Source organism: Gymnoscopelus braueri (genome assembly GCF_963280865.1).
Source record: "Gymnoscopelus braueri genome assembly, chromosome: 8".
Taxonomy (NCBI): Eukaryota; Metazoa; Chordata; class Actinopteri; order Myctophiformes; family Myctophidae; genus Gymnoscopelus; species Gymnoscopelus braueri.
Genome location: NC_137609.1, coordinates 47,440,050 through 47,464,985, shown reverse-complemented (window position 1 = coordinate 47,464,985; position 24,936 = coordinate 47,440,050). Strand labels below are relative to the sequence as shown.

At 43.6% G+C, this 24,936-nt stretch overlaps 2 protein-coding genes across 3 annotated transcripts in view; one reads left to right on the top strand and one right to left on the bottom strand.

The window, feature by feature from the left end:
- Window positions 1–3,375: 3,375 nt before the first annotated feature.
- mrpl22 (mitochondrial ribosomal protein L22) lies at window positions 3,376–17,526 on the bottom strand. The gene is made up of 7 exons (XM_080436661.1): window positions 17,472–17,526; window positions 17,325–17,367; window positions 12,596–12,734; window positions 11,110–11,175; window positions 9,604–9,681; window positions 6,347–6,416; window positions 3,376–3,843 (listed from the first exon to the last, which is right to left on the bottom strand). Exons 1-7 carry the CDS (start codon window positions 17,494–17,496, stop codon window positions 3,635–3,637), a joined length of 630 nt encoding a protein of 209 aa, XP_080292787.1. The 5' UTR covers window positions 17,497–17,526; the 3' UTR covers window positions 3,376–3,634.
- Window positions 17,527–18,067: 541 nt separating this feature from the next.
- Window positions 18,068–24,936, top strand: part of gemin5 (gem (nuclear organelle) associated protein 5) — an 851,612-nt gene continuing 844,743 nt past the window's right edge. For both annotated transcript variants that reach the window (XM_080434642.1, XM_080434641.1), the window contains exons 1-5: window positions 18,068–18,328; window positions 19,926–20,080; window positions 21,066–21,247; window positions 21,514–21,668; window positions 23,213–23,323. In XM_080434642.1, coding sequence (XP_080290768.1) covers window positions 18,181–18,328; window positions 19,926–20,080; window positions 21,066–21,247; window positions 21,514–21,668; window positions 23,213–23,323 — 751 coding nt within the window. In that variant the 5' untranslated portion in view covers window positions 18,068–18,180. The remainder of the gene's footprint in view (window positions 18,329–19,925; window positions 20,081–21,065; window positions 21,248–21,513; window positions 21,669–23,212; window positions 23,324–24,936) is intronic.

The following is a 24,936-nucleotide window of genomic DNA, read 5'->3' as shown; positions in this document are numbered from 1 at the left end:
TAACACTCGTATATATAACTTAGATGCTGTCCATTTCGTCTGATCATCCTTGAGATGGTTCTACACCTTCATTGGAATCCAGCTGTGTTTAATTATATTGATTGGACTTGATTGGGAAATATGACTTTAATAAAGATTCTTTTCAATAAATGTATTTCTTTTTTGAAGTGAGCTTCCATCACTATGATGACCACTGTGATGACCACACCGCCCACTTCACACTGGGTGTGATTTTTGATTTCTTTTCCACATTTGGAGTTACATCATGGCAAGGTAACTACACAAACCAAACCTCTACCAAAGTGGTCTTGCCCTTTAAAATGCAGTATGGGCTAAGTAGAATACACCACTGTGTGCCATTCTTAATGAATGGTAAATGGTGCATTTATATAGCGCTTTTATCCAAAGTGCTTTACATAGATTGTGCATTACATTCACCCATTCACACACACATTCATACACCGATGACGAATGATGAGGAAACCATGCAAGGCACCAATCTGATCGGGAGCAATTATTGGTTCAGCGTCTTGCTCAAGGACACTTGGACACTAACTCTGGGGGAGCCCGGGATCGAACTGGGAACCTCACGTTTCCCATCCGGCCGCTCTACCGGCCACTCTACCCCTGAGCCACTGCCGCCCCATAATCATCGATCAGCAGCTTAATTCTCAATTTCATATATTTATTTACTTTTTGAGCAGTGTAGGGGGAACTTGTCAAATTGTTTTCCATAAGCTGCTGATTGATGATCATTCATTAAGAATTGCACACAAAAAGCTGTGCATTCTACAGCATGTACTTAAAGGGATATTTCACTTTAAAAAAAACTTTTGGTCATTTTATCATCTACTCAGGCCTTTGTGAACCCCCCAGACAGTTTTTAAGTTGCTTGATTAATTATTTAGATATTTGATATCCATTTTATCAGACACGCCCCCTTCCTATACAAACCCATTGTAACTTCAAACTCCATTTTAACCATGTTAGATTCATCACAAACACCCGTCCTTGGTTCTGGACACTCACCCTGCCCTCCTAATGCGTGAGGGGGCCGTGTTTTTCCGATTACTTTTTTCATTTATTTTATTTAATTTTTTTATTGTATTTTATTTTTTTCATTTTCCCCCAAAAAATATTTAAAATAACTGAAAAAAGTAATTGAAAAAACACGGCCCCCTCACGCATTAGGGGGGCAGGGTGAGTCACCAGAACCAAGGACGGGTGTTTTTGATGAATCTAACATGGTTAAAATGAAGTTTGAAGTTACAATGGGTTTGTATAGACGAATCCACAGACGCGCTGCCTGTAGCTGCCTGTAGGCGGCCATTGCTGCGGTGTCGCGTCCGCGGAGCGTTGACACCGCAGCAATGGCTGCGCCCAGGGCAGCGCTCCGTGGATTCGTGTATAGGAAGGGGGCGTGTCTGATAAAATGAATATCAAATATCGAAATTATGAATCAAGCAACTTAAAAACTGTCTGGGGGGTTCACAAAGGCCTGAGTAGATGATAAAATGACCAAAAGTGTTTTTGAAAGTTAAATATCCCTTTAAATACTGCATTTTGACTGTATGGGCTTATAGAACAATATTTTGTCATTCCTGATGCTTTGAGGTGTAGAGATATTAGGCCTACCTGAGAATCATAGATTCCATATGAATATGAAGTGGATGGGTAAAAACAGTGTATTTCCTGTTAAGCAGTCATTTTGTTGTATTTGTAGGCATTTTACAGTATGAATTCATAAGGATTAGAAGTAACTTGGGCAAAAATACTTTGATATTTCTGCCTTTAAAGGGACTACACCATGAATTTTAACTTTTCCTTCTTTTTTGTGTGTTTTTGGTCTCCCCTACCTCTCTTCTATCCCAAAAAATACCCCAGTTTTAGCACTCAGGCTTTCACAGCATATCTGGGGTTTTATGTAAATTGGTCTCAAAACAGGCCAACTGATTTGCCCCCGCCCGTGACGTCACAAGCGATACCTACTTTGATAATCCCTCCCGTTTTTCAGTTCCAACGTTTAAAAAAAAACAAGACCAGGAGACCTGGTTCTGCTAGACCCAGACTTCACATGACGTGTCAGCCTGTGTCTATGCCCATGTATGGATGAAAGGGGGACAGACTTTTATGGCTGGGGCCTAAGGACAAAGTGACCAAAACCTGTTTTTTGCCCATGTATGGAGAAAACAGGTACAAAACATGCCCATGTATGGACGAAAGGGGGACAGACTTTTAAGGCTGGGGCCTAAGGACAAAGTGACCATGCCCATGTATGGAGAAAACAGGTACAAAGCCTCATGTAAGCCAGACCCCCTGGGTCCGGCAACAATAATAATAATAACTTTTTCCACACAGAACCAGGAGATACATGCATACAAACTGGCTCAATAGCGCCACATGCCAAATAAGGACAATGTGGTATTGCAGGTGAAAGTGCTTTATAAGCCAGAGAGAAGTTAGTTGGAATGAGTATATGAGGCTTGATTTAGGCTCAAACCCTTTGAAAAACGTTTGAGGGACATAAACAATATATTAAATATTAAATATTTTTTCTAAATTCATGGTGTAGATCCTTTAACAAGGCAGAAATATCTTTAGGATGTCCCTAAAGATATTTAGGGACATCCTAAAGATGTCCTAAATATCTAGTTTATCTAGTTCAGCGGTGGGCAACTTTGATGATGGAGAGGGCGACTATATTTCCACACTCACTCCAGAGGGCCGCATTGCATATACTGTCCATATTTTAACTTTTTTCGCCATTCTATGTCACCCAAAAGTAGCAAAAATAGCCGATCTACAAGCTCAAAACACATCGCGTTTTGAGCTTGTAGATCTGCTATTTTTGCTATTTTTGAATTGGAATCCAGAAATTGTTTTGGGCTATTTTTTAATTGGAATCCTGAAAAGTAACATTTGTATTTAATTTCAAATGCATTTAGTTATACTTATGGTAACTTTATGAACTTAAATACAAATACATTGGTCATAAAAAAGACAATAGAATTGTAATACTAGTCATTAAGCTACTAATATAGACTGAAGTCATTAAAGCGGGTCATGTTTGGAACTGTAACAGCTGAAATCAATAACATATCAGTAATCCGATATTAACCTGCGGGCCGCATTAAGTGAAGGTGGGGGCCGCATGTGGCCCCCGGGCCGCCAGTTGCCCATGTATGATCTAGTTCCATTTAGTTTTGATACAATATTATGCCGTGGACCACTAGTGGACCGCGAGAAAGTTCCCATCGTTTCCTGAATGAAACCACAGCGCACAACGGAATCAGTCACCACTTGTTTATTTACAAATCGCACAAGACTCACAGTCCCTACCCCACCTCCCCCCCCCCCCCCCCCCCACACACACACACACATTTGTATTACTATACTTGTGAGGACGTCAACCTTTTAAGATTGGTAACTTTATAAATGCCATTTTTACCCCTTTTGTTTTGTCACAATGCGTTGTACATACCATAGCTATTTTCGGTGCACGGCACCTAATACATCCTTTTTAAACCATACAACAACCGTTTCTCTCGTGGAGACCGGGAAAATTCTTATTTCTACTATACTTGTGGGGACATTTGGCCCTCACAAACTATAGTAATACGAGCACACAAGAGTCCTACAGGCCGTGTATGACGGTGCGGTTTCGTAGGCCCTGGACGTACTCCTGTGCCTGTTGGAGGCCCGTGCGTTCCTCCGCTACGGGCGGGGCTCCCTCCACCAGCTTGACAAAGTAGTGACAGTACACCTTGTCCATGATGCCGAACATCCCCCTGCCGTGGTAGCGGATCCGCTTCAGGTACTTCCCCTTTCTGGCATAAGTCTCCGCTGGACGGACGAGAGGGGGAGAGAGAGAGAGAGAGAGAGAGAGGGGGAGATAATTTACCGGTCAGAATCCATTCCATTTCTGGGTTGTGGACCCATTTTTTAGGGGTCGCAAGTAAATATCAGTTGTCTTTTCTGTTCGTACAATTCTTTTCAATTATTTAAACCCATTGAGACCTGAAGCCGATACTTCATGTCTCCTAAATCTCAACAGTATTCTGAAAAACGTATGTTTCTATATCAGTGGTGCTCAATCTTTTTCATGTCAAGGACCCCCAAAATTATATGTATTTGGCCGCGGACCCCCATCAAAATATTATGTTCCAGGGACCCCCCAGAAGCAAAGATTTTAGTTAAAATGTTTCGCTTTAAAAATATATATATTCAAAGATGTGCACACATTTTCACGATTTTTCAAAAATAGCAGATCTACAAGCTCGTAGCGCGGCACTCGGTGCCGCGCTACGAGCTTGTATATCTGCTATTTTTGAATAGCCTAAAGTGTAAAATAATGCTTTTTAGCTCAAATCTAAAAATGACACAGTTCCAGGTCTTAATGGGTTAAAAGAAAAATCTGATAAAAAGCAAAATAAATCCGTATTTTTTTTTCTAAAGAACTTTGAAAAATCAAACAAATCCCATGAATAAAATAAATTAACACATTTATTAGAGTTTTTTTTTAAACAGGGTACATCTAGTGCCAGCGCTTCTTAGCGTGTACGCTGATCTGTTTAGAGCTTGTAGACGCGGATGTAAACAAAGGGTGCGTGCGCGATGGTCGAGGGTCCTGACTATCGACTGGAACAATAACATTTCTAACGCGATCCGCCATTGGCTCGTTTTCACCGCGGTAAAAAGATATGGAGATATGGACCTTTTTCTCCAGATCCTATCATTGGAGAGGACGGGAGGTACGTTAACGATAATTGAACACACGTAGATCTACAGTTTTGGCACTCGACGGGTGTATTTGCAAAACCGTAGACTCCGGTTTTGGCACTCAACGTGTTAACCCATTAAGACCTGAGGCGATTTTAAAAAAAATCGAATTTTTTTTTTTTCGTGATTTTTCAAAAATAGCAGATCTACAAGCTCGTAGCCGCGCTATGAGCTTGTATATCTGCTATTTTTGAATAACCAAAGAAATCTAAAGTGACATAGATGCGTTCCAGGTATTAATGGGTTAAATAAATAAACTTCTAAGAAGTTGTGAAAATAGCAGATGTGCAACGCGTTGTAGATCAGCTATTTTCACTAGTTTGGGTCTCGAGCTAAAGGGTTTGAGAATCCGTGCGTGTACAGCATTTCAAATACATTTGAATAATTGCTGATATTTTTGTCTTAATGTTTTATTATATCAAGCGAGTGCCAAACCTTGACACAGTGCTGATATTTTTGCTTTTCAACAGCAAAAGCACCATTTTTGGTTTGTATTTGCGATGTGACAGCTCTGTTTACACATTTTCTTTATTCCATTTTAATTGTACACGCATTTCTTTCTTTAGGTTTTGATTGTTCTATTTCACACTTGGTTTGGCAAATGTAAACGTACGCTTCCCATGCCAATAAAGGCCCTTTTAATTGAGAATTGCACTGAATTGAGATGGGGGGGCGGGGGGGGGGGGGTTATGGGGAGGAAGAAGGGAGAGAGGCGGAAGGAGAGAAAGAGGGGAGAGAGGAATTAAGAGGAGAGAGAGCGATTTAAAGAGTAGTTGGCGGAAGGTAGCAAGAAAAGAGACAGACAGACAAGGTAGAAGAAAGGGAAAAAAAAAAGAAAAAGAAAAGAAACGGGGAAATACAATTTCGGTAATAAATCGGCGTCCACGTCAGAGAGGGACAGAGAGACGAGAGGAGTGTGACGGGACGGACAGAAGAACCCATTAAATGCAGGACAGACGCCGGTGAATGTAAAACGCCGTTCAGGAGAAAGGCCAGCAGAGGCTTTATCTGTAATAACATGACATTTACATAAATCATGCGCACGGCGCAGGGAAAACGGTAGCCTCTTTTGTTAGTTAAAGTGGGAAATTAATTTACTAAGGTGACAGTTTGAGACTGCGGAGCACAAAGCGCACGGTGGATAAACATTGTCATCATCAATAATTCATCAAAAACAATTATTGCATTCTTATGGCGCCCCCTGTTGACAGACACTCACGCCTGTGTTTACATAATGATTTATTGGATTTAATTTAGTGTTTTTTTTGTTTCATTGTGTAGGGAATGGAACACTTGACCAGGTGTTAGTGCCTTGCTCTAGAGTACTGTAGGGGCTCCCAAAAAAAAAATCAACATAGTTGAATTGGTATAGGCTGCCTGAGACATACAGTCCCAGGTTAGATTCCCAGCCCCGGCTGTGTGTCGAGGTGTCCATGACCATGACACTCCCCCTAAGCACTCATCAGAACCACCTGAGTAGCTATCAGCTGGCTGAAGCTGAAAACCGAGCCCCCCGCCCCCACCCGCGGGATTAACCAGGTCGCGAATGTGTTCAGCTGATACTCACCTACATACAGGTTGGACTTGTACTCTACGTTGTGGTTCCTCACGGCCAGCTCCTGGGCTTCCAGAATCACCTGGAGATGCAACACAGGAGGAACAGGGAGAGCATTTGTGGCTGTGAGTGACCAGGGTCAGGATCTGGAACCGGAATAGGTTCCATCACATTTGGAACCGTTTCCGGAACCAGTTTTTTTTTCACACTGTCAGAGCTGGTACTTCTGCTATACAAATACAGTCTAAAACAGTGGTTTTCAACCGGTAGTCCGGGGACCACCAGTGGTCCTTGGGGGGGTTCCAGGTGGTCCCCAGCTAAATGTTATGGAGAGTTGGTAACCAAATGGACCCCTATAGATCTTTTTTAAATGGACCCTTACGGGTCCATTTGGTTTCATTTTACTCTCTCAAGAGTTAAATTATTGTTAAACATCTGCATTACTTAATTAGATAATTGTTATTTTTGATCAACGTTTGCCTGTCATCTCTCCTATGGTACCAACATCAATACAGCATGGAATTGTGGACAAAATCTTATCCAACAATGACAAAATATTCTAAGTCTTGGGTCTGTTCTAAGTCTGAGAGTCTAAATCTCATCAAATGGTGGTCCCTGGCTCAAATGCCGAATAAATAATGGACCTTGATGTGAAAAGGGTTGAAAACCACCGGTCTAAAAGATCCCAACCCTAAGAGTGACGTGTCCTAATCATTCCCTAGCCACATCAACCCGGTTGAGCTCGCTGTGATTGGCTGAGACAGCCCAAACGCAATCCCAGAGCAGTCTGTCTGGACGCACACTGATACTGTGTGTGTGTTTACAAACGGTCGGGCAAGCGATCATAATAGTATGCATTTTCTGTGACCAGTTGAAAAGGTAAGAGAAGCGTGCATTTTTGGCGAGATGGTATATTCACATGCTGTTACAAGGCAAGGGGCGGTTGGAATGTTTTTTTCTCTGGGCGACGCACACTGATACTGTTTGTGTTTACAAACGGTCCGACGATTGATCATAATGGATCTAAATTTTCTGTGACCAGTTGAAAAGATAAACAAAAATCGAAAATCGCTGGCAGTGGGTTTTTTTGATTGAATATTTTATTAGGCAAAAAATGTAAAACAGCACAGTTACATTTAAAATACTTTGTCTAACAGGTCCGTTCATAAAAGTCCTTGCGGACTTGTTTCCAATGAGGGCCTTGGTATTTAATTCATAGGCATATATAGTGGCACCACAGTTCAAATATCATTACAAAATAAACAGCCAAAAACAATATATAACACTATGTACAACAAGAAAATAAAAAAGAGGGGAAAAAAATATGTACAAGAACAGGGGGGGGGGGGGTCTGCTGTCTAACGGGAAAATGGTACTACCTCCACCTTTGGCCTCCTGAAAGGTGATTTTTTAAGGCTCTTTTAAATGAGCCCAGCGAACTGCATTTTTTGAGGGATGGAGTTAGACTATTCCAATCCTGGGTGGCAGTGCTGTAGAAGGAGAATTTGCCCATGTTTGATTTATGGGTGGGTGGTACCAAATTGTTGTTAACGCTCCCTCTGGTATTGTGACTGTGGGTGTCGCTAACCTTTTGGAGGTATTTACTCAGATATGCGGGAATTGGGGGCATATCGGGCAAATTTGCATTTACAATTTTGAAGGCCAGTCCCATTTTTAGTTGTTTAACCCTGTCTTCCACCCTGAGCCAGCCTAGGCTGGCAAAATGGGTGGGAGAAAGGTGGGTCATGGGCCCCAATCCGAGGAGTAGCCGAATCAGTTTGTTTTGGGAGGTTTGAAGCTTAGTCTTCAGTGACACTGAGGTGTTGGAGTACCAGGAGGTGCAAGCATAGTCAAAAAGTGGTTGAATCAGGGCCCCAGAGAGGGTCCTGAGGGCCTGAGGGTTGACAAAAGAGGAAACTCGGCCCATAAATTTGGTTCTCTGGTTTACTCTTTTGACCACCTTTGTAGCCATGCTATCACCTGTCAGGTATTTGTCAAGTACACAACCCAAATAGGTAATCTCTTCTTTGCTAGAGATAATTGTGTCATCGACTTTGACCTTGAAATCATTTACATCCATCTGTCTGAGGGAATGTTTGGTCCCAAAGAGAATGGATTCAGTTTTCCCAAGGTGTAGTGACAGTTTGTTATCGGTAAGCCAAGTACGGATTTTTGAGAGTTCGGAGCTGAGCGCCTCCTCAACTTGCAACTTGTCCTCTCCCGAGATCAGGAGTGCCGAGTCATCAGCGAACAGGAACAATTTGCAGTTACAGGCAGCACTCATGTCGTTAATGTATAGAAGAAACAGTAACGGCCCTAGAATGCTGCCCTGAGGAACCCCACAGCTCACCGGGAGGGATGAGGACATGGTTCCGTTGATGTCAACCACTTGTTCTCTTCCCTCCAGGTAAGATCTCATCCAGTTTAGTGATGTGCAGTCAAAACCAATCGCCCTCAGCTTATCAAGTAAAATTGAGTGGTTTACAGTGTCGAACGCTTTTTGGAGGTCCAACATGACCATGCCGCAGTATTTGCCCGCGTCTACCTCACGTTTGATGTAGTCGGTCAGATACAGTAGGCATGTGTCAGTGGAATGGGAGGTTCTGAAGCCCGATTGGAATTCAAACAACAGTTTATGCTCGCTGAGGTAGCTGTTGATTTGTTCTTGAATTAATCGCTCTACAACCTTTGAGATGGAACAAAGGATGGAAACAGGCCTATAGTTGCCAGGTTCTAATTTGCTTCCTTTTTTATGCAGAGGGATTACTCTTGCCAACTTGAAATCCTGTGGGACGTGACACTGGCTGATGGATAGGTTTGTGATTTGGGCTACTATGGGGGCAATAGCAGTAGCTGCGTCTCTGAGGAATCTGGTGGGGATATTGTCAAGGCCGGTGGCCTTGTTTGGCTGGAGGGCGAGTAGTTTTTTCTGCACATCATCAGCATTTACTGGTTTGAATGAAAAGGAGTCTTTTTTAGCCCCTAGTTTAACATAGTGAGCATGGATGTGGTCAGAGCCGTACAAACCTGAATGCTGAGGAAGTTTGCTTACCAACTGGGTTGCAATGGTGGTAAAAAAGCTGTTAAAACAGTTTGCTACCGCTTGCTTGTCGGTAATGAGCACGCCACTTGAAATAATGCAGATGTTTGTAGCTTTGGTTTGAATTTTGTTGTTTGTTATTTAAGCATTTACTCCGGCAGCGAAAGAGTTAAGGGGGTTCCAGGCGGTCCCCGGAAAAATGACCCAACCCTGGCTGCGTGTGACCAACCTCTTTCATGATCTTAGCTCCTTTCTTGTCGTTGAACTCCAGCTGTGCGATGGCCTGGTCGATACTCATCCCTTTGATCTGTGGGGTGGAATGAAGACAGCTCATTTTATGAACATCAAGTTCAGTTCATTTCATTTAATGCAGTGGTTCCCAAACTTTTTATTATTATTCCAGGACCCCCACAACACAAATAGAGGGTCCATTTGGTTCCAACTGTTACAGACATTTGGTTCAACAGCTACAAACAAAGGGTCCCCTCAAGGAGCCCTGAGGGTCCCTGGTAGGGGTGTTGAAAAAAATCGATTCATGTAAGAATCGTGATTCTTATTATCAACGATTCAAAATCGATTCACGATTTCCTAAAATCGGTGTTTGTGATATGAAATGTAAGCGTACCATAATCACAGTAAACATTATCATGTCTTCTGTCCTATTCAAGGGCTTTTTTTAAAACTAACTCGAGTCACTTTCAGTTCAGCACAGCTGAGGTGTGTGTCACTGTCCTCTGCAGTCTGTCAGTGTGTGAATGGGTGAACGTAATGCACATTGTGAAGCGCTTTGGATAAAGGTGCTATATTTACTGTAAATGCACCATTGACCATTTATCTGTGGTTCTTACTGCTGTGCCGCTATGACAACTGACAACCTTTCCTTTTGGGATCAATAAAGGTCTGTCTGTCTGTCAAAATGTGTAGCAATAGTATGGAAATAAGCTAGATCTTTATTGTGTGTTCACCTTTTTGACAGATTTACAGTACTATGTCTATTCATATGCACTCTCAATGAAAGATGTCAAATCCATCCATCTATCTATCCATCTATGTTTGAGTTATGCAACGATCTACAGTGATACATTATTTCCTCCTTGAGGACATATAAACTATATATCTATTTTATCTATCCATACAGCCTGCAGATCGCCGTTAACTCTTACCCTGCCAGAGTTTTTTCAGAACAGTCTGTAGCCTCTGCCAGGGTTTTGACCGATTTTGGTACCTTTTTGCATAGCCACAAAATATTTTTCTCAAGTATGATTGATCCCCAGAAAATTTCTAATCACAGATGAGATTCAGGTGTGGTTTCACAAATGTCAACGAGGTCAATTTGACCTTGTTGTCATGTGTTGTTTGATGTTTGAAAATAGCTCAAAACCAGTGGTTTCAAACCAAAAAACATTGTGAATTGTTTGTCCGTTTCAATTTTAACATTGAAGTGGATGGAGCAGCAAATCTTTGGAAATTGTTATCTCCTTATTCGTTTGGAATATCGAAAAGGTGTCAATACTAAATAATTAGAGAATCTTTTTAGAATTAATTTTTTTTTGAAAAAAGTTTTTTTTTTTTTTTTTTTTTCCAGGACGTTTTTAAACGTCTTTGGCAGGCAACAGCTAATTTCTCAAAGACGTTTATAAACGTCTTTGGCAGTTATAGAGTTAAGTGACTCTATATGCATGTAAAACAAGTAATGCATGTGGCTGTACAGTAGCTTTGTGTTTGGACGTCTCACCAGATTTGACAGGTACCACATCTTATCCATGCTGTATTTGATCTGCCGTCTGCAATGATGAATCTCCTGTCGACAAAACAAACACCAGCTCATTGACGGAAATGTTCCTCAAGTCTCCAAAAGCCTTTCGACTTAATTAATGATTAATGACTACACATCCTGTCAGGGGGCATGACTATATGGTGGGCAGTGTTAATTTTGACAGCATGTCATGTCGTATTTTTGTTATCTGAAAAGTTTTAGACTAGTTTTAGACTTTAGTCTACTAAATCTACAGTTGATTTTGTCGACAAAAATGTATTTTGGCGGGCCTTGATGGCGTCGTAATGGCAGATTTTACACTTGGTTGCATGCTGAAAATAGCCTATTAGCTCTTGCCTATTAGCTAAAAATAGCTATTTTCAGAGCGCAACAGCCGAGCGCAACCAAACATAAAATTACTTGTCTTTCAGTTTCTGTACAAATGGAACCTTACGGGTCCATTTGGTTCCATTTGTACACTCTCAGAGTTACAGACTTGTAAGGGTCTATTTGGACCCCCCTCAAGGACCCCAGATGGTCCCTGGATCCCACTTTGAGAACCACTCTCCTAGATTTGTTAAAATTACACACTGGTATCTAATCGGTAAGTTATGGGTTATCGGGAAGGAAAAAATGGTATCGGTACATCTCTATGTGTGATGAATCGGATAGGGATAGTACATGCGGTGACAAATATCCCCCTCTCCGGCTTCCCTCCCCCCCGAACACGAACAATTGTGTTCGTATAGACTAAAGACGCCCGTCCAAACCGGATTCACCACGGTGAATTCAACCCCTATAGACTGCGGTGGTGGACAGGGACTTTAACCCTGCGTCACCCGAGTGCACAGTATTTTTTTCCTCCGTTATATGTTGACCCCCAGAAATAGACTCTAGAGTTCATGTTGTTAACCCATTCAATCCCACTCTTTTTTTTTTTAAAGCTATAACCATTTATTTTATACTTTGGGCTATTAAAAAATAGCAGATATACAAGCTCATGGCGCGGCACTGAGTGCATTTTTAACTGAAATCTTAGCTTCTGGGGATTCTACAAATGTCTGCTAAATCCTAACAAGTTTTCTTCTTTTTTGTTTTACTTACGTTGCTATACATCAGTGGTTCTCAAACCTTTTTCATGTCAAGGACCCCCAAAATGACATGTATTTGTTCCGCGGACCGGTCCCATCTCAAAATATTTTGTTCCAGGGACCCCCAGAAGCAAAGATTTGAATTAAAATGTATGTGTATATATATATATACAGTATATATATATATATATATATATATATATATTTGCACACATTTTCACAATAAAAAACAAACAAAGCTCATAGCTTGTAGATCTGCTATGAGCTTGCATATCTGCTATTTTTGAATAGCCAAAGAAATCTAAAGTGACACCGATGCGTTTCCCGGATTGAAGGGGTTAAAGATCCCAGGCCCGTGGTGGAATGAGACTCACTGCTGGTCTGCGAGGTTCGTCTGGCGTCTGAGGAGGAAACTTCTGCAGGTTCTTTCTGTCCCAGTTCTTCATCACCTCCAGAGAGCCGCTGGTGTGGAAACATGCTGCCTGATGAGGCCCAACGCTGAGGCCTGGCACCCTGAACACACACAAACAATGTTGTGGACAGATGTCTGTTATGGCAGGGGTTCTCAAACGTTTTCATGTCAAGGACGCCTAAATTGATATCGCGGACCCACATCTGAACATATTTTGCATCAGGGACCCATACAAGATTTGTGTTGTTAAAATGATTCAAAAAATATTCCACTTTTCTTTCAAAATGTGTAAAGAAAATAGATCTACAAGCTCACAACTTGTGAGCTTGTACTGTAGATCTGCGTGAGTTGTGAGCTTGCAGATCTGCTATTTTCAAATAGCCGATGTAATAGGTTTAAAGTGCTCATGTGGCCTAGAGTCGCAGCCACTGTTTCAAAAATAGTGAAGATTGACGATCTACAAGTTCAACTAAAATGAACTAAAATCTATTAAAATCAGCCACACATTTACCAGCAGCAACAGCAATTAAAATCCAATGTGATTGTGAAATTAGCTGTTCTGCATAATGAGTACTTTTACTTTGGTACTGTTAGTAGTTTTTTGTTGTTGTAATTTTACTCTTGTAAAGTTTTGAATGTATGGCTTTTCCTTGTAACAAAGTATTTCTACACTATTGCATTGCTACTTTTACTCGAGTCAAATTGGACAATCTCACAATAAAAGATAAGCCCACATACTAGCTGCCACTTGAACGATCAAGAACAAGAGTGAAGTGTAATTATGAAGCTCAAGTTCAAGCAACTTTTCGGTATCTACTAGACCGAAACGTTGCTTCGAATCATAATTAAACTTCACTCTCTTGACCGTGCAAGTGGCAGTGTGTGGGCCAGTGTGTTATCTTTTGTTGTTGTGAACTTGAGATAGTCTACTTGTTTTTGCCTACACAACTGCTTTTAAACTTTTTTAATCTGCGTGTGCGAATGTTTTTCTACACTTGAGTCAAAATAAAAATACCACATTTAGATTAATCGTCTAATCACAATAATTTTTGCATATTAGATCATAATGGTTTCCAAATTGAAAATGTTCATACATAAAAGAAAAAGCAGAATTGGCTGATCTACACGTGACGCGTTGTAAGCTTGTAGATCAGCTAATAATATATATATATATATATATATATATATATATATATATATATATATATATATATATATATATTAATAAATGTCAGTAATTTCTTTACATATTTAAATTATGTGTCTTCCCTGTGCACTTTTATTTCTGAAATTACATTTGTATTCATATTATGTTCCAATGTTCAATGCCAAAAAAAACACAATTAAATCGTTAATTATATGCAATTATAGAATCAGAATCAGAATCAGAATCAGTTTTATTGTCACATCACAGGTTTACAAGGTAAAAAAGTGGGTGAAATTCTTTTTTGTACATCGTTCCCATCGCAACGTTAGTTTCCATAGAAAGAAGAGGGGGGGGGAGAAGAAGAGGGTGGGGGCAGGTGGGAAGGAGATCAAAAACAAGAGAGCAACAGAAGGCCAGACAAGTTATCTACATATTTACAAAAACCTGAGATAATAAATAAAACTAAAAAAACTAAACTAAGGTGCCTGAGCATAGCAGCAATGTATTGTACTGTGCATGTTATACTTATACTGTGCATGATAGACAAGGACGTTAAGGTGCTTAAGGAGCACAATAAAAAGACCCAAAAAAAGTCAGTGCGTTATACAAGGGATTAAGGTGCAAAAGGTCAGTGCGTGTCCACCTAGAGTGGACTGACCCTAGTATAATCCGCATGTAGCTCCATGAGGGAGTGCAACAAAAAGTCATTTGTACCTGGTGTAGTCCACAGGTGTGTCCGAGGGGGGGGCTAAAGTCCAAGTCATTGTCCCTGGTATAATCCACAGGTGTGTTCAGGAAGAGCCAGAAAAGTCTGCGCCGCCTGCTGTCAGGCTGCTGAACTCATCCAGGCTTATGCCCCATTCAGCATTCTGACAGCGGCTGGATTGAAACTACACCAAAATCTGGTGGTGGAACTCTTGATACTGCGGTAGAGCCCCTTGCCCGGTCGCGGTCGTTGTAGGGGGTTGAACAGTCTATGACTTGGGTGGTGCTTGTCCTTGATGATGCGCTTGGCTTTGACCACGCACCGCTTTTTGTACAGTTCCTGGAGCGCTGGGAGCTCGATTCCCATTATCCGCTCTGCCGATCGCACTACTCGTTGTAGGCTGACCTTTTCTCGGGCAGTGCAGTTCCCGTACCAGGCCGTGACACAGCCTGTTAGGATGCCTTCGACAGAACTGTTGTAGTACAGCCTGAGGATGCGACGTCCTACTCCGAGCTTCTTCAGGCGGCGGAGCCAGTACAGTCGCTGCTGAGCCTTTTTCCTCACGTGTGTGGAGTGCGTCTCCCATTTGAGGTCCTCCTCGATGTGTACTCCGAGGAACTTGAACTCGCTGACCCTTTCCACTGCAGCACCGTCGATGAGGATGGGCGCATGGTCTCTCCGCGGCCTCCTGAAGTCCACGATCAGTTCTTTGGTCTTGTCGACGTTAAGAGAGAGGTTGTTCTCACGGCACCAGTGTGCCAGTGATTTGATCTCCTCTCTGTAGTCAGACTCGTCGTTGTTGACGATTCGGCCTATCACTGTCGTGTCGTCCGCGTACTTTATGATGGTGTTGGAGACATGTGTGGCTATGCAGTCATACGTGTACAGGGAGTAGAGGAGAGGGCTCAGCACGCATCCCTGGGGTGCTCCGGTGTTGAGGGTCAGGGGGTCGGATGTGATGCTGCCCATTCTCACCACCTGATGTCGGTTGGACAAGAAGTCCTGTATCCAGTCGCACATGCTTGGGTGTAGCCCTAGGTGTCTGAGCTTTTTGTCAAGTATTGCTGGGACAATGGTGTTGAATGCTGAGCTGTAGTCCACGAACAGCATACGTACATATTTGTCCTTCAGCAGCTTGTTGTCCATGTGCGAGAGGACGGTGTGGAGAGCCATGGCAATAGCGTCGTCGGTGGATCTGTTTTTGCGGTATGCATACTGCCACGGATCCAGCGAGGCAGGTAGCGTGGAGCTGATGTATTCCCTCACCAGTTTCTCGAAACACTTGCTGACGATCGGGGTGAGAGCAACAGGTCTCCAGTCGTTCAGGCATGTCACTTTGGCCTTTTTGGGAATGGGCACAATGGTTGACATTTTGAACCCTGCAGGGACCACAGCCAGGGAGAGGGAGAGGTTAAAGATGTCAGCGAAGACACCCGCCAGCTGGTCTGCACATGTCTTAAGGACCCGGCCTGGAATCCCATCAGGTCCGGCTGCCTTGTGGATGTTGACCCGTGTGAAGGCTGTACGCACTTCTCTCTCCGAGATGGTTAGAGGAGGGTTCTCCTCTGCTGGTGCTGCTGATGGCCCCGCTTGGCTGCCGCGGTTGGAGCTGATCTCAAACCGGCCGTAGAAAGTGTTCAGTTCGTTGGGGAGGGAGGCAGGCGGGTTCACCTCGCTTCTGGTTCTTGTTTTGCAGTCTGTCAAGGTGTGTACTGCCTGCCATGTGCTCCTGATGTCGCCACTGCTGAGTTTGTCTTGCATCTTTTTTGTGTAGGCCTTTTTCGCCTTCCTGATGGCGCTGTTTAGGGCCGCGCGCGTCGTGTTGCGCGTTTCCACGTCGCCAGATTTGAAACCAGCGTCCCGTTCATGCAGATGTGCACGTACTCCGCTGTCCATCCATGGTTTCTGATTGGGATAGATCCGAACTGTCTTTTTTGGGACTATGTCATCTATGCACTTGCTGATAAAGCCAGTGACTGAGTCTGAGAGTTCGTTGATGTTATTCCCAGCGGCGTTCTTAAACATCCCCCAGTCAGTCTGGTAGAAGCAGGATTGTAGCATAGCGTCTGTGTCCTCAGACCAGATTCGGATTTCCTTCTCAACGACCGGCTCCCTTTTTAGCCTCTGTTTGTAGGCAGGTAGCAGCTGGATGGCGTCGTGGTCAGAGCTTCCTAGCGGTGGGCGGCGGAGAGCTTTGTATCCATCCTTGAAGGGCGTGTAGCAGTGGTCAAGAATATTGTCACCACGGGTACTGCAGGCGACATGCTGGTGGAATTTGGGAAAGACCTTTTTTAAGTCTGTCCGGTTGAAGTCGCCTAGGCAGATGACTGCGCAGTCCGGGTGGCGATTTTCTTGTGCACTGATCGCCTGGTGTAATTCCCTCATAGCTGTGTCCTTATTAGCTCCAGGATGAATGTAAACAACGGCTACAATCACGATGCTGAAGTCGCGTGGTAGGTAGAAAGGACGGCAGGCTATGATTAAAAGTTCAAGGTCTGGTGAGCAGTGACTGTCTAGGATTTTAACATCTTTGCACCAGTTGTTGTTGATCAAGGCACAAACTCCCCCCCCACGTTGCTTACCGCTCAGTACAGGGTCTCTGTCTTTCCTATACGCGGTGAAGCCAGGAGGAGTGATAGAAGAATCAGATGCTAACTCCGTTAGCCACGTCTCTGTTAGCACAACAACACAGGTCCTCCTCGTCTCTGCGTTGTATGACAATTAATCATCAACTTCAATGTTGTAATCGTGTCATGACATCCCTACACACTGGTTTGTCCTTCCACAGACAGACAGACAGACAGACAGACAGACAGACAGACAGGTTTAAACACCAACCTTGAGAACAGGTTCTCAGTCACACTCCTCAGGAGCAGCAGACCTGGGAGACAAAACATTCAGTACATTGTGTCAGTAATAATACTCATAAAAACGTTACAAAGCCATCTAGTAGTGAATAATATTATACATAACGCTTCTTCTTACCACGACCTGTCATAGACGTCGCCATGTTGCATTATTATTTTGCGACGCTGTGACGTTTTTCGCTTTACGGCAGCGTTGTCACTCATTGCCATGGTAACAGTTGAGTAATATGAAATGTGTATTATTATTAACACAATTAATCATATTTGGTACTGTTTTCGTGTAGATCACGTTTGCATAACAATAACCACGTTATTTAATGGACAAAACATTAGTCGGAGTTAATACAGTATTATTATTAATTTAGTAATATGGTTGAACGCAAATTCGCATTGTTTAACCCATATGAGCTTCCATAGTCAAACATAGGGTGTATTTTTGCCGTGGTATTTTCACAAGGCACGTTTTAACGAGCAGTTTGTGGAATGCTCGAGTCGTGTATGACTCTGTTGTCAGGGGGTCATTTAAATACATACAATGAACTGAAACTGGTGTCAAACTTGTATTTTTAAATGTATGTATTTATTGCAGTGGACATTATGTCTGTCACCTTATGCCTGTGGTCAAAATAATTACCCTAATCCTACCGGTATTTACGACACTTCCTTCTGCCATATGACCGTGTGTCGCCGTGTTTACGACCAGAAGAAGAAGCATGGATGCTGCATCTGGCTGCATGTGATGTGTTGATGACAACTGGAGTTTAATTGTTGTTTTTTGCAGACTTTATAATATCTTTATATTTTTAGTATACATTGTGACAGCAGATATGCGCGACAGAGCGCTCCCAGCGTCTCCTAACTGGTACTGCAGCCGCTGCAGTGACACCAGTGGCAGTGGCACCCTGCTGGGCTTTGGAGCCAGGAACACCATCTATCTGGTGGATGTGGGTGCATCCTCCTCCTGCAGGGTGGTGGGTGAGTCTGATCACCCATATGATATGACACAGTGATTCTGTAACTTCTCATGTCAAGGACCCCCACATTAATATGTATTTGGCCGCAGAACCCCCATCTGAAAATATATTTTTTGCCATACAAGATTTGTGTTGTTAAAAGGTTTCAAAAATATTCCAAAAATGTTCAGTTATTCAATATCTTTTGGGGGGGAAATAGCAGATCTACAAGCTCTATCTGATTGATGTGGCCTCACCATCCTGCAGGGTGGTGGGTGAGTTTGATGATGATGTGACAGTGATTCTCTAACCCAGGGGTCCTCAACGTTTTTCAGCCCAAGGACCCCTTAGCTGAGAGAGAGAGATGAAGCAGGGACCCCCCTAGCCATGGTTCACATGACGCTTGTCTGTATGACAGTCATGTTTCAGGGCTAGGAGGACCCCCCCCCACACACACACACTACATATCGAATAAAATTATGTTTCAGATTTCATAGAAGCTTGGATTGATGTTGATGGGTATTTTCGGCTATTTGGCCGAAGAACCCCATCTGAAAATATATTTTGCCAGGGACCCCCATACAAGATTTGTGTTATTATAAGGTCTCTAAAATATTCCCAAAATGTACAGTCATTCAAGATTTTTTATGGCAGATCTACAAGCTCATAACGTGTCACATGTTGTGAGCTTGTAGATCTGCTATTTTCAAATAGCCGACGTATAGGGTTAAAGGAGTCAGCCCAGCTCCTTATCCAGACCTCAGTCATATCAAAACTTGACTACTGTAACTCCCTCCTATACTGGCCTCCCGGCATGTGCACTTAAGCCCCACCAAATGATCCAGAATGCCGCGGCACGCTTGGTCTACAACCAACCAGAATGTTCACATGTCTCCCCCCTTCTCCGCTCCATCCTTTGGCTCCCAGTTACTGCCCACACAGAGTACAAAACACTGATGTTGGCCTACTACAAAGTAACCAAAGATTTGGCACCCCCATATCTTCAAAGACTGATCCAACCCTATACAACAGTGGTCAACCAGTGGTCCTTGAAGGGATTCCAGGTGGTCCCCAGTTAAATGATGGAGAGTTGGTAACCAAATGGACCCTTATACAGTAGATCCTCAACTGTTGAGAGTGTCTCTCAGGAGTTAAATTATTGTCAAACATCTGCATTTATACTTAATTAAAGAATTGTTATTTTAATCAACGTTTGCCTGTTATCTCTCCTATTGGTACCAACATCAATACAGCATGGATGGAATTGTGGACACAATCTTATCCAACGATGACAAAATATTCTAAGTCTTGGGTCTGTGAGTCTAAATCTCATCAAATGGTGGTCCTTGGCTCAAATGCCCATTAAATAATGGACCTTGGCTTGATATGAAAAGGGTTGAAAACCACTGCTATACAACCCCTTCCGCTCACTCTCTGAATGACGGGAGCATTTGAAAATTGTCAGACAACAGTCTGGCTCGAGAGATAATAGTGTCCCCCTAATACATGTATATATCTTTATATATATATATGATATGGAAGTCCGGGACCTATTGCATATCAAACTGGGGGTAATTTTTCTATGGTAAACAATGTAATGTTTTGTGTGTGTGTTCCAGGTGAGCTGGTAGGTCACAGAGAGAGGGTGTCAGGCTTCTCCTTCAGCCAGCATGCAGGACAGAGTCAGCTGTGTGTCAGCTGCTCTGATGACGGCACCATTAAGTTCTGGGATGCAGATGACAAGGTGCTCTTGAAGGAGCATTCGCCGCACCAGGTGAGTTCGTATTCCTCCTCTGTGCCACCTATCTATTGACACTGAATTTGGATGTTGTCATTAGGGTCGGGATACTTTTTAGGATTCCTTAACAATTCCTTCTTAATGGTCCAATTCCTTAACGGTTCCATTTAACGATTCCTATCGGAGGTTCCATACGCTTGCTACCCTTACAGGTCTGTAATTTTTATGGGGAGGATTGTGTCCTGTTTTTTGTTTACGTCATAGGTTATTCCTAATTTGTATGAATGTTTTTGTGTGTGTGTGTGTGTGTGTGTGTGTGTGTGTGTGTGTGTGTGTGTGTGTGTGTGTGTGTGTGTGTGTGTGTGTGTGTGTGTGTGTGTGTGTGTGTGTGTGTGTGTGTGTGTGTGTGTGTGTGTGTGTGTTTAATAAACATAAAAAAACACATACTGTACAGTAGTATTGGCCTATAATTGAAACCATTCATTATAAACATGTTATACACTGTATACGTGCGCGTGTGCGTGTGTGTGTGTGTGTGTGAGAGAGAGAGAGAGATAGAGAGACCAAGAGATAGAGAGATACCTGACTGGAATATTGGCATGCCAACTTCCTGCTGACTATAGTCTACTGACATCCTTTCTGTAAAACACACATGCACATAGATACACACGTATACTGATGCTCCAGGCAATCTTTCCAGGACCCAGTCGCTCTCAGTAATGAGATTTACACACACACACACACACACACACACACACACACATGCACGCACGCACACACACGCACGCACGCACGTGCCAATTGGAGACTGGTATGAGAAATTGAAGAATCTAACTCAACCCCATTATACTGTATATGGTCTTAGAGTTCAGGATAACAATCAATACTGTCATTAAAATAAAACGTGTAAAATGATTGTCTACATCCTTTGACTTTTATGACAATTCACAAATGATGAGATCTTTTGCAAGTTATTTTCTTAAGACTGAAGTTTGACTTGAATTGTTGTCATTTTCTCCAGAACACCATTACAGCCGTCCAGTGGTCTCCTGTGGACAAGAACCTGGTGGTGTCTGGGGACGAGAAGGGCGTCGTGGTGTGTCACTGGTACCACACCGGGGACACACTCAGCTTCTTCCCAGAGCCCAGGACCATCTTCTGCCTGTCCTGCTCGCCTCACACATGGAACCTGGTGGCCGTGGGGTGAGGAGCAGCGTTGATTTTGACGACAAATTTTGATTTATTTTGGTCATAGTCGCTGTGAGCTTGTTTATCTGCTATTTTTTAATAGCCAACGTATAAAATATTGATAAAGGGGTATGATTGTGATGCTATATTAACAAATTATGCTGGGAACCCCCTGGAACCCCCTCAAGGACCCCTGGGGGTCCCCGGACGCCACTTTGAGAACCAATGCCCTAAATGACTGTCATTGTGTCCTGGCTGAATGATGTCACTTCCTGTCTCAGCTACAAAGACGGGATGATCGCGCTGATAGACATCAGTAAGAAAGGGGAGGTGCTCCACCGCCTGCGTGGCCACGAAGACGAGATCCACGCCCTCGCCTGGGCCCCGTCGGCCAATGAGGAGAAGTTGTACGCTGCCAAGCCTGATGACATCACAGGTAGGCATTATGATCAGGTGCACTCGGTTAACCCACTTAAACCCTGTATACTTTGTTGACCGGTGTACCCCAGGGGGACTTATATTAGGTCCCCTACTAGGGCGCTGAGAGCTAAGTGGTTAAGGCACGTATGCCTGATGGCGTGTCCCGGGTTCGATTCCCAAGTGGTGGATTTGCTGCATGTCAGTCCTCGAACTCTCTCCCTATTTCCTATCTGTCACTCTACTGTGCAATCCATTAAAGGCAGAAAAGCTAAGAGAATAAGAACCACTACTGCTTTCCCTCTACACCAATCTCGTCGCTGATAATAGCCAATCTACAACACGTCAGTGTCAGGGTTGTGACACCTTGAGATAGTTGTCTAATGTCTAATAAGAGTTATTGCTTATTGGTGGCTGTAAACGTGGAAGAAAAAAATTAAGGTGTTGTGATGCGTGATTGGCTATTTTCAACGTAGAGATTTGGTGTTGAGGGAAATACTAGCTGACCTAGTGTCCTGGGCCACAATGGTCAACCAAGTAGATAGGGTGTAAGTGCTTAAATGTTCATTTGAATTTGTCATAGAGGTGCCAGCAGAAGGTAGTCACAGCACGGGGTCATGTGTTCTGTTTGTGTTTGTTTTGCCGCCGATGCGGTGCTTAAAATACCCTACATGGTTTCAACATAACATGCCTTTGCCGTTCTCATGTTAGCGGAAGGGTAATAATCTCTCAGTGGTCAGCACCACTGTTCTTAACAGCCGATGTTGTCGAAAGGGGATGGCGGGAGGGTAGCGGGCGTCTTAAACCACTTACAGTATGCGTATACACGTCATCGTACAACGCTCCCCTGCAATTGTATAGTGAAAGTGGGAGAGAGGCGTCACAGCTAGAAGGTCCTGGGTTCGATTCCCGCCGGGGACGCTGTGGGCGCTGGGGGCGTGTCTTCTCCTCCGCGTCACCAGCGCCCATACCCTAGGTGAGGTTGGCGAAAGGGCCTACTCTGTGTGGAGTTTGCATGTTCTCCCCGTGTCTCCTAGGGTAGTTAATACCCTCACAAAAACATGCAGTAATCCTGGTCACTATACTGCCTCCCCCTGGTCAGCCGGGGCGCCTGATGGAGGGGAAGGGAACTGGTTGGAATAACGTGTTCCTTCCACGCGCTACGTCCAACCAGGGAAACTCCCCCCTGTCAGGTGACAAGAAGGTCAGTTGGCTCTCATGCATTGAAGGAGGCATGAGCTCGACCCTGGCCTCCCTAGGCTGGTGGGGGGAGTGTAGTGCCCAGGATCACTTAGCAAAAATTGGCACCGGGTGAAAAAAGGGTTGCAAAATCGAGGGATAGAAATGTAGGAGTAAAAAAAGAAAGTGGGAGAGAGACACGAAATAAGGAGTGAGGGTAGGGGAATGATCCACCTGGCTGGGATTCGAACCGGGGACATGCCCAAAATAGGGATGACAGATTGCAAGTGGTTAAATGAATGCACCCAGTGTCGTACACAGCCCCAGAAAAATAAATATTTCACATACAGTATGTATACAAATCTTTTGTTTTTACTTATTTAGCAGCGAATGGAGAGATGCATGGAGAGGAGAAGAGAGAGGAGACGGGAGGTTATCTGGCTTCTGGGAGCAAAGACCAGACCATCAGAATCTGGAGCACGGCCAGGGGCAAAGGTGAGATTATTCATCTGACTGAGAACATCCTCTGTGGTGAAAGTTGCTGTGTCTACCGTCATGTGTACCTGGTTAGGGATGCTGTGTCTACCGTCATGTGTACCTGGTTAGGGATGCTGTGTCTACCGTCATGTGTACCTGGTTAGGGATGCTGTAATCTGAGTTCCCAGAAGTTTTTCGCCTCGCATACAAACGGGAGCGGCGAGGAACTTCTGGGCCAAAGCCCTGGTGTTTCTGGGCCGGATGTAACTTACGCTCAGAATCTGAGCGGACACGCCTCTTACCGGTCTACTCGTCTAAAAAGTCCGACGAGAGGCAAACAGCAGTACACAACAATGGCGGCCGCAATTTCTCAAGGGGAAATTGCTTCCCGTCGCTCCTATTTACATGTAAGACCCACTGCATGTGGATCCCGCCCCCTTTTCTTCATTGGCTGTTGATTTGAATCAGAAATCAGTGGCCGCGCCCCTGCTGTCCAGGCTTTGAGCCGAAGCCTCCCAGACTAGGGATGCTGTGTCTACCGATGTGTACCTGGTTAGGGATGCTGTGTCTACCGATGTGTACCTGGTTAGGGATGCTGTGTCTACCGTCATGTGTACCTGGTTAGGGATGCTGTGTCTACCGTCATGTGTACCTGGTTAGGGATGCTGTGTCTACCGTCATGTGTACCTGGTTAGGGATGGGCATTTTCGCCAATAATGACATGCCCAGAATAGGGACACCAGGTTGAAAGTGGTTACATTTTCTATTTTTAAATGTTATTTGTTTATGGTGCATCGTCACCCCAAGGGGTCTCCGTACACCTCACAACAGAACGGGGAAAAAAATACAGTATCAAGAAATAGTACACATAAATATGAATATAAGAACACAGCTAAGAACACAAGCATAAAAACAGTCCAAACATTTGGTTCAGTTAAAATCTAGGGAACTAGGGGAAACTGTTGTGCAAAGAGAGCTTTAAGCTTACCGTAGATTTAAAAATGTCCACTGAGTCAGCTTCCTGAACAGTCTGAGGAAGGGCATATTAAAAGTAGGGGGCACGGTGTGAGAATCTCTACCCCCCCAAGTGTTTTTTTTTTGCTGTACCCGGTGATTGTTATGTAGGTAGGCAGCAGCACAGACACAGTCCTGGTAAATATGGTGTAATTAGGCTAGCTAGATGGGACGGTGCAGGTCCATTTAGGGCTTTTTAGGTCAAGAGTAGCACCTTGAAATCCGCTCTGGCTTGTATTGGCAACCAGTTTAGAGAGACGAGGACTGGGGTAATGTGGTCGAATGTACTTGTTCTGGTTAGGACTGTAGCTGCTGCATTTTGACCTAGTTTGAGGCTATTAGTTGAGGTTAATGTTAAGCCAGAGAAAAGTGAATTTCACTTTGACTTTTCCTTTTCAGCAGCGTAGACACAAAACTGCATTGTTAGCAAATGAGCCACAGTCAGAAAAACATGCTGTCATTGATAAAAATAATTGAACAGCTGAGCTGAGTACAATGTCGATTCTCTGAGTTAACAATTCCGGTTCTCTGTTCCCATCGTCATGCCTGGTGGTGTTGATAGAAGCATAATGTTTATTTACTAAATCCTCACCATGCGGCACTCAGTTTACACACAC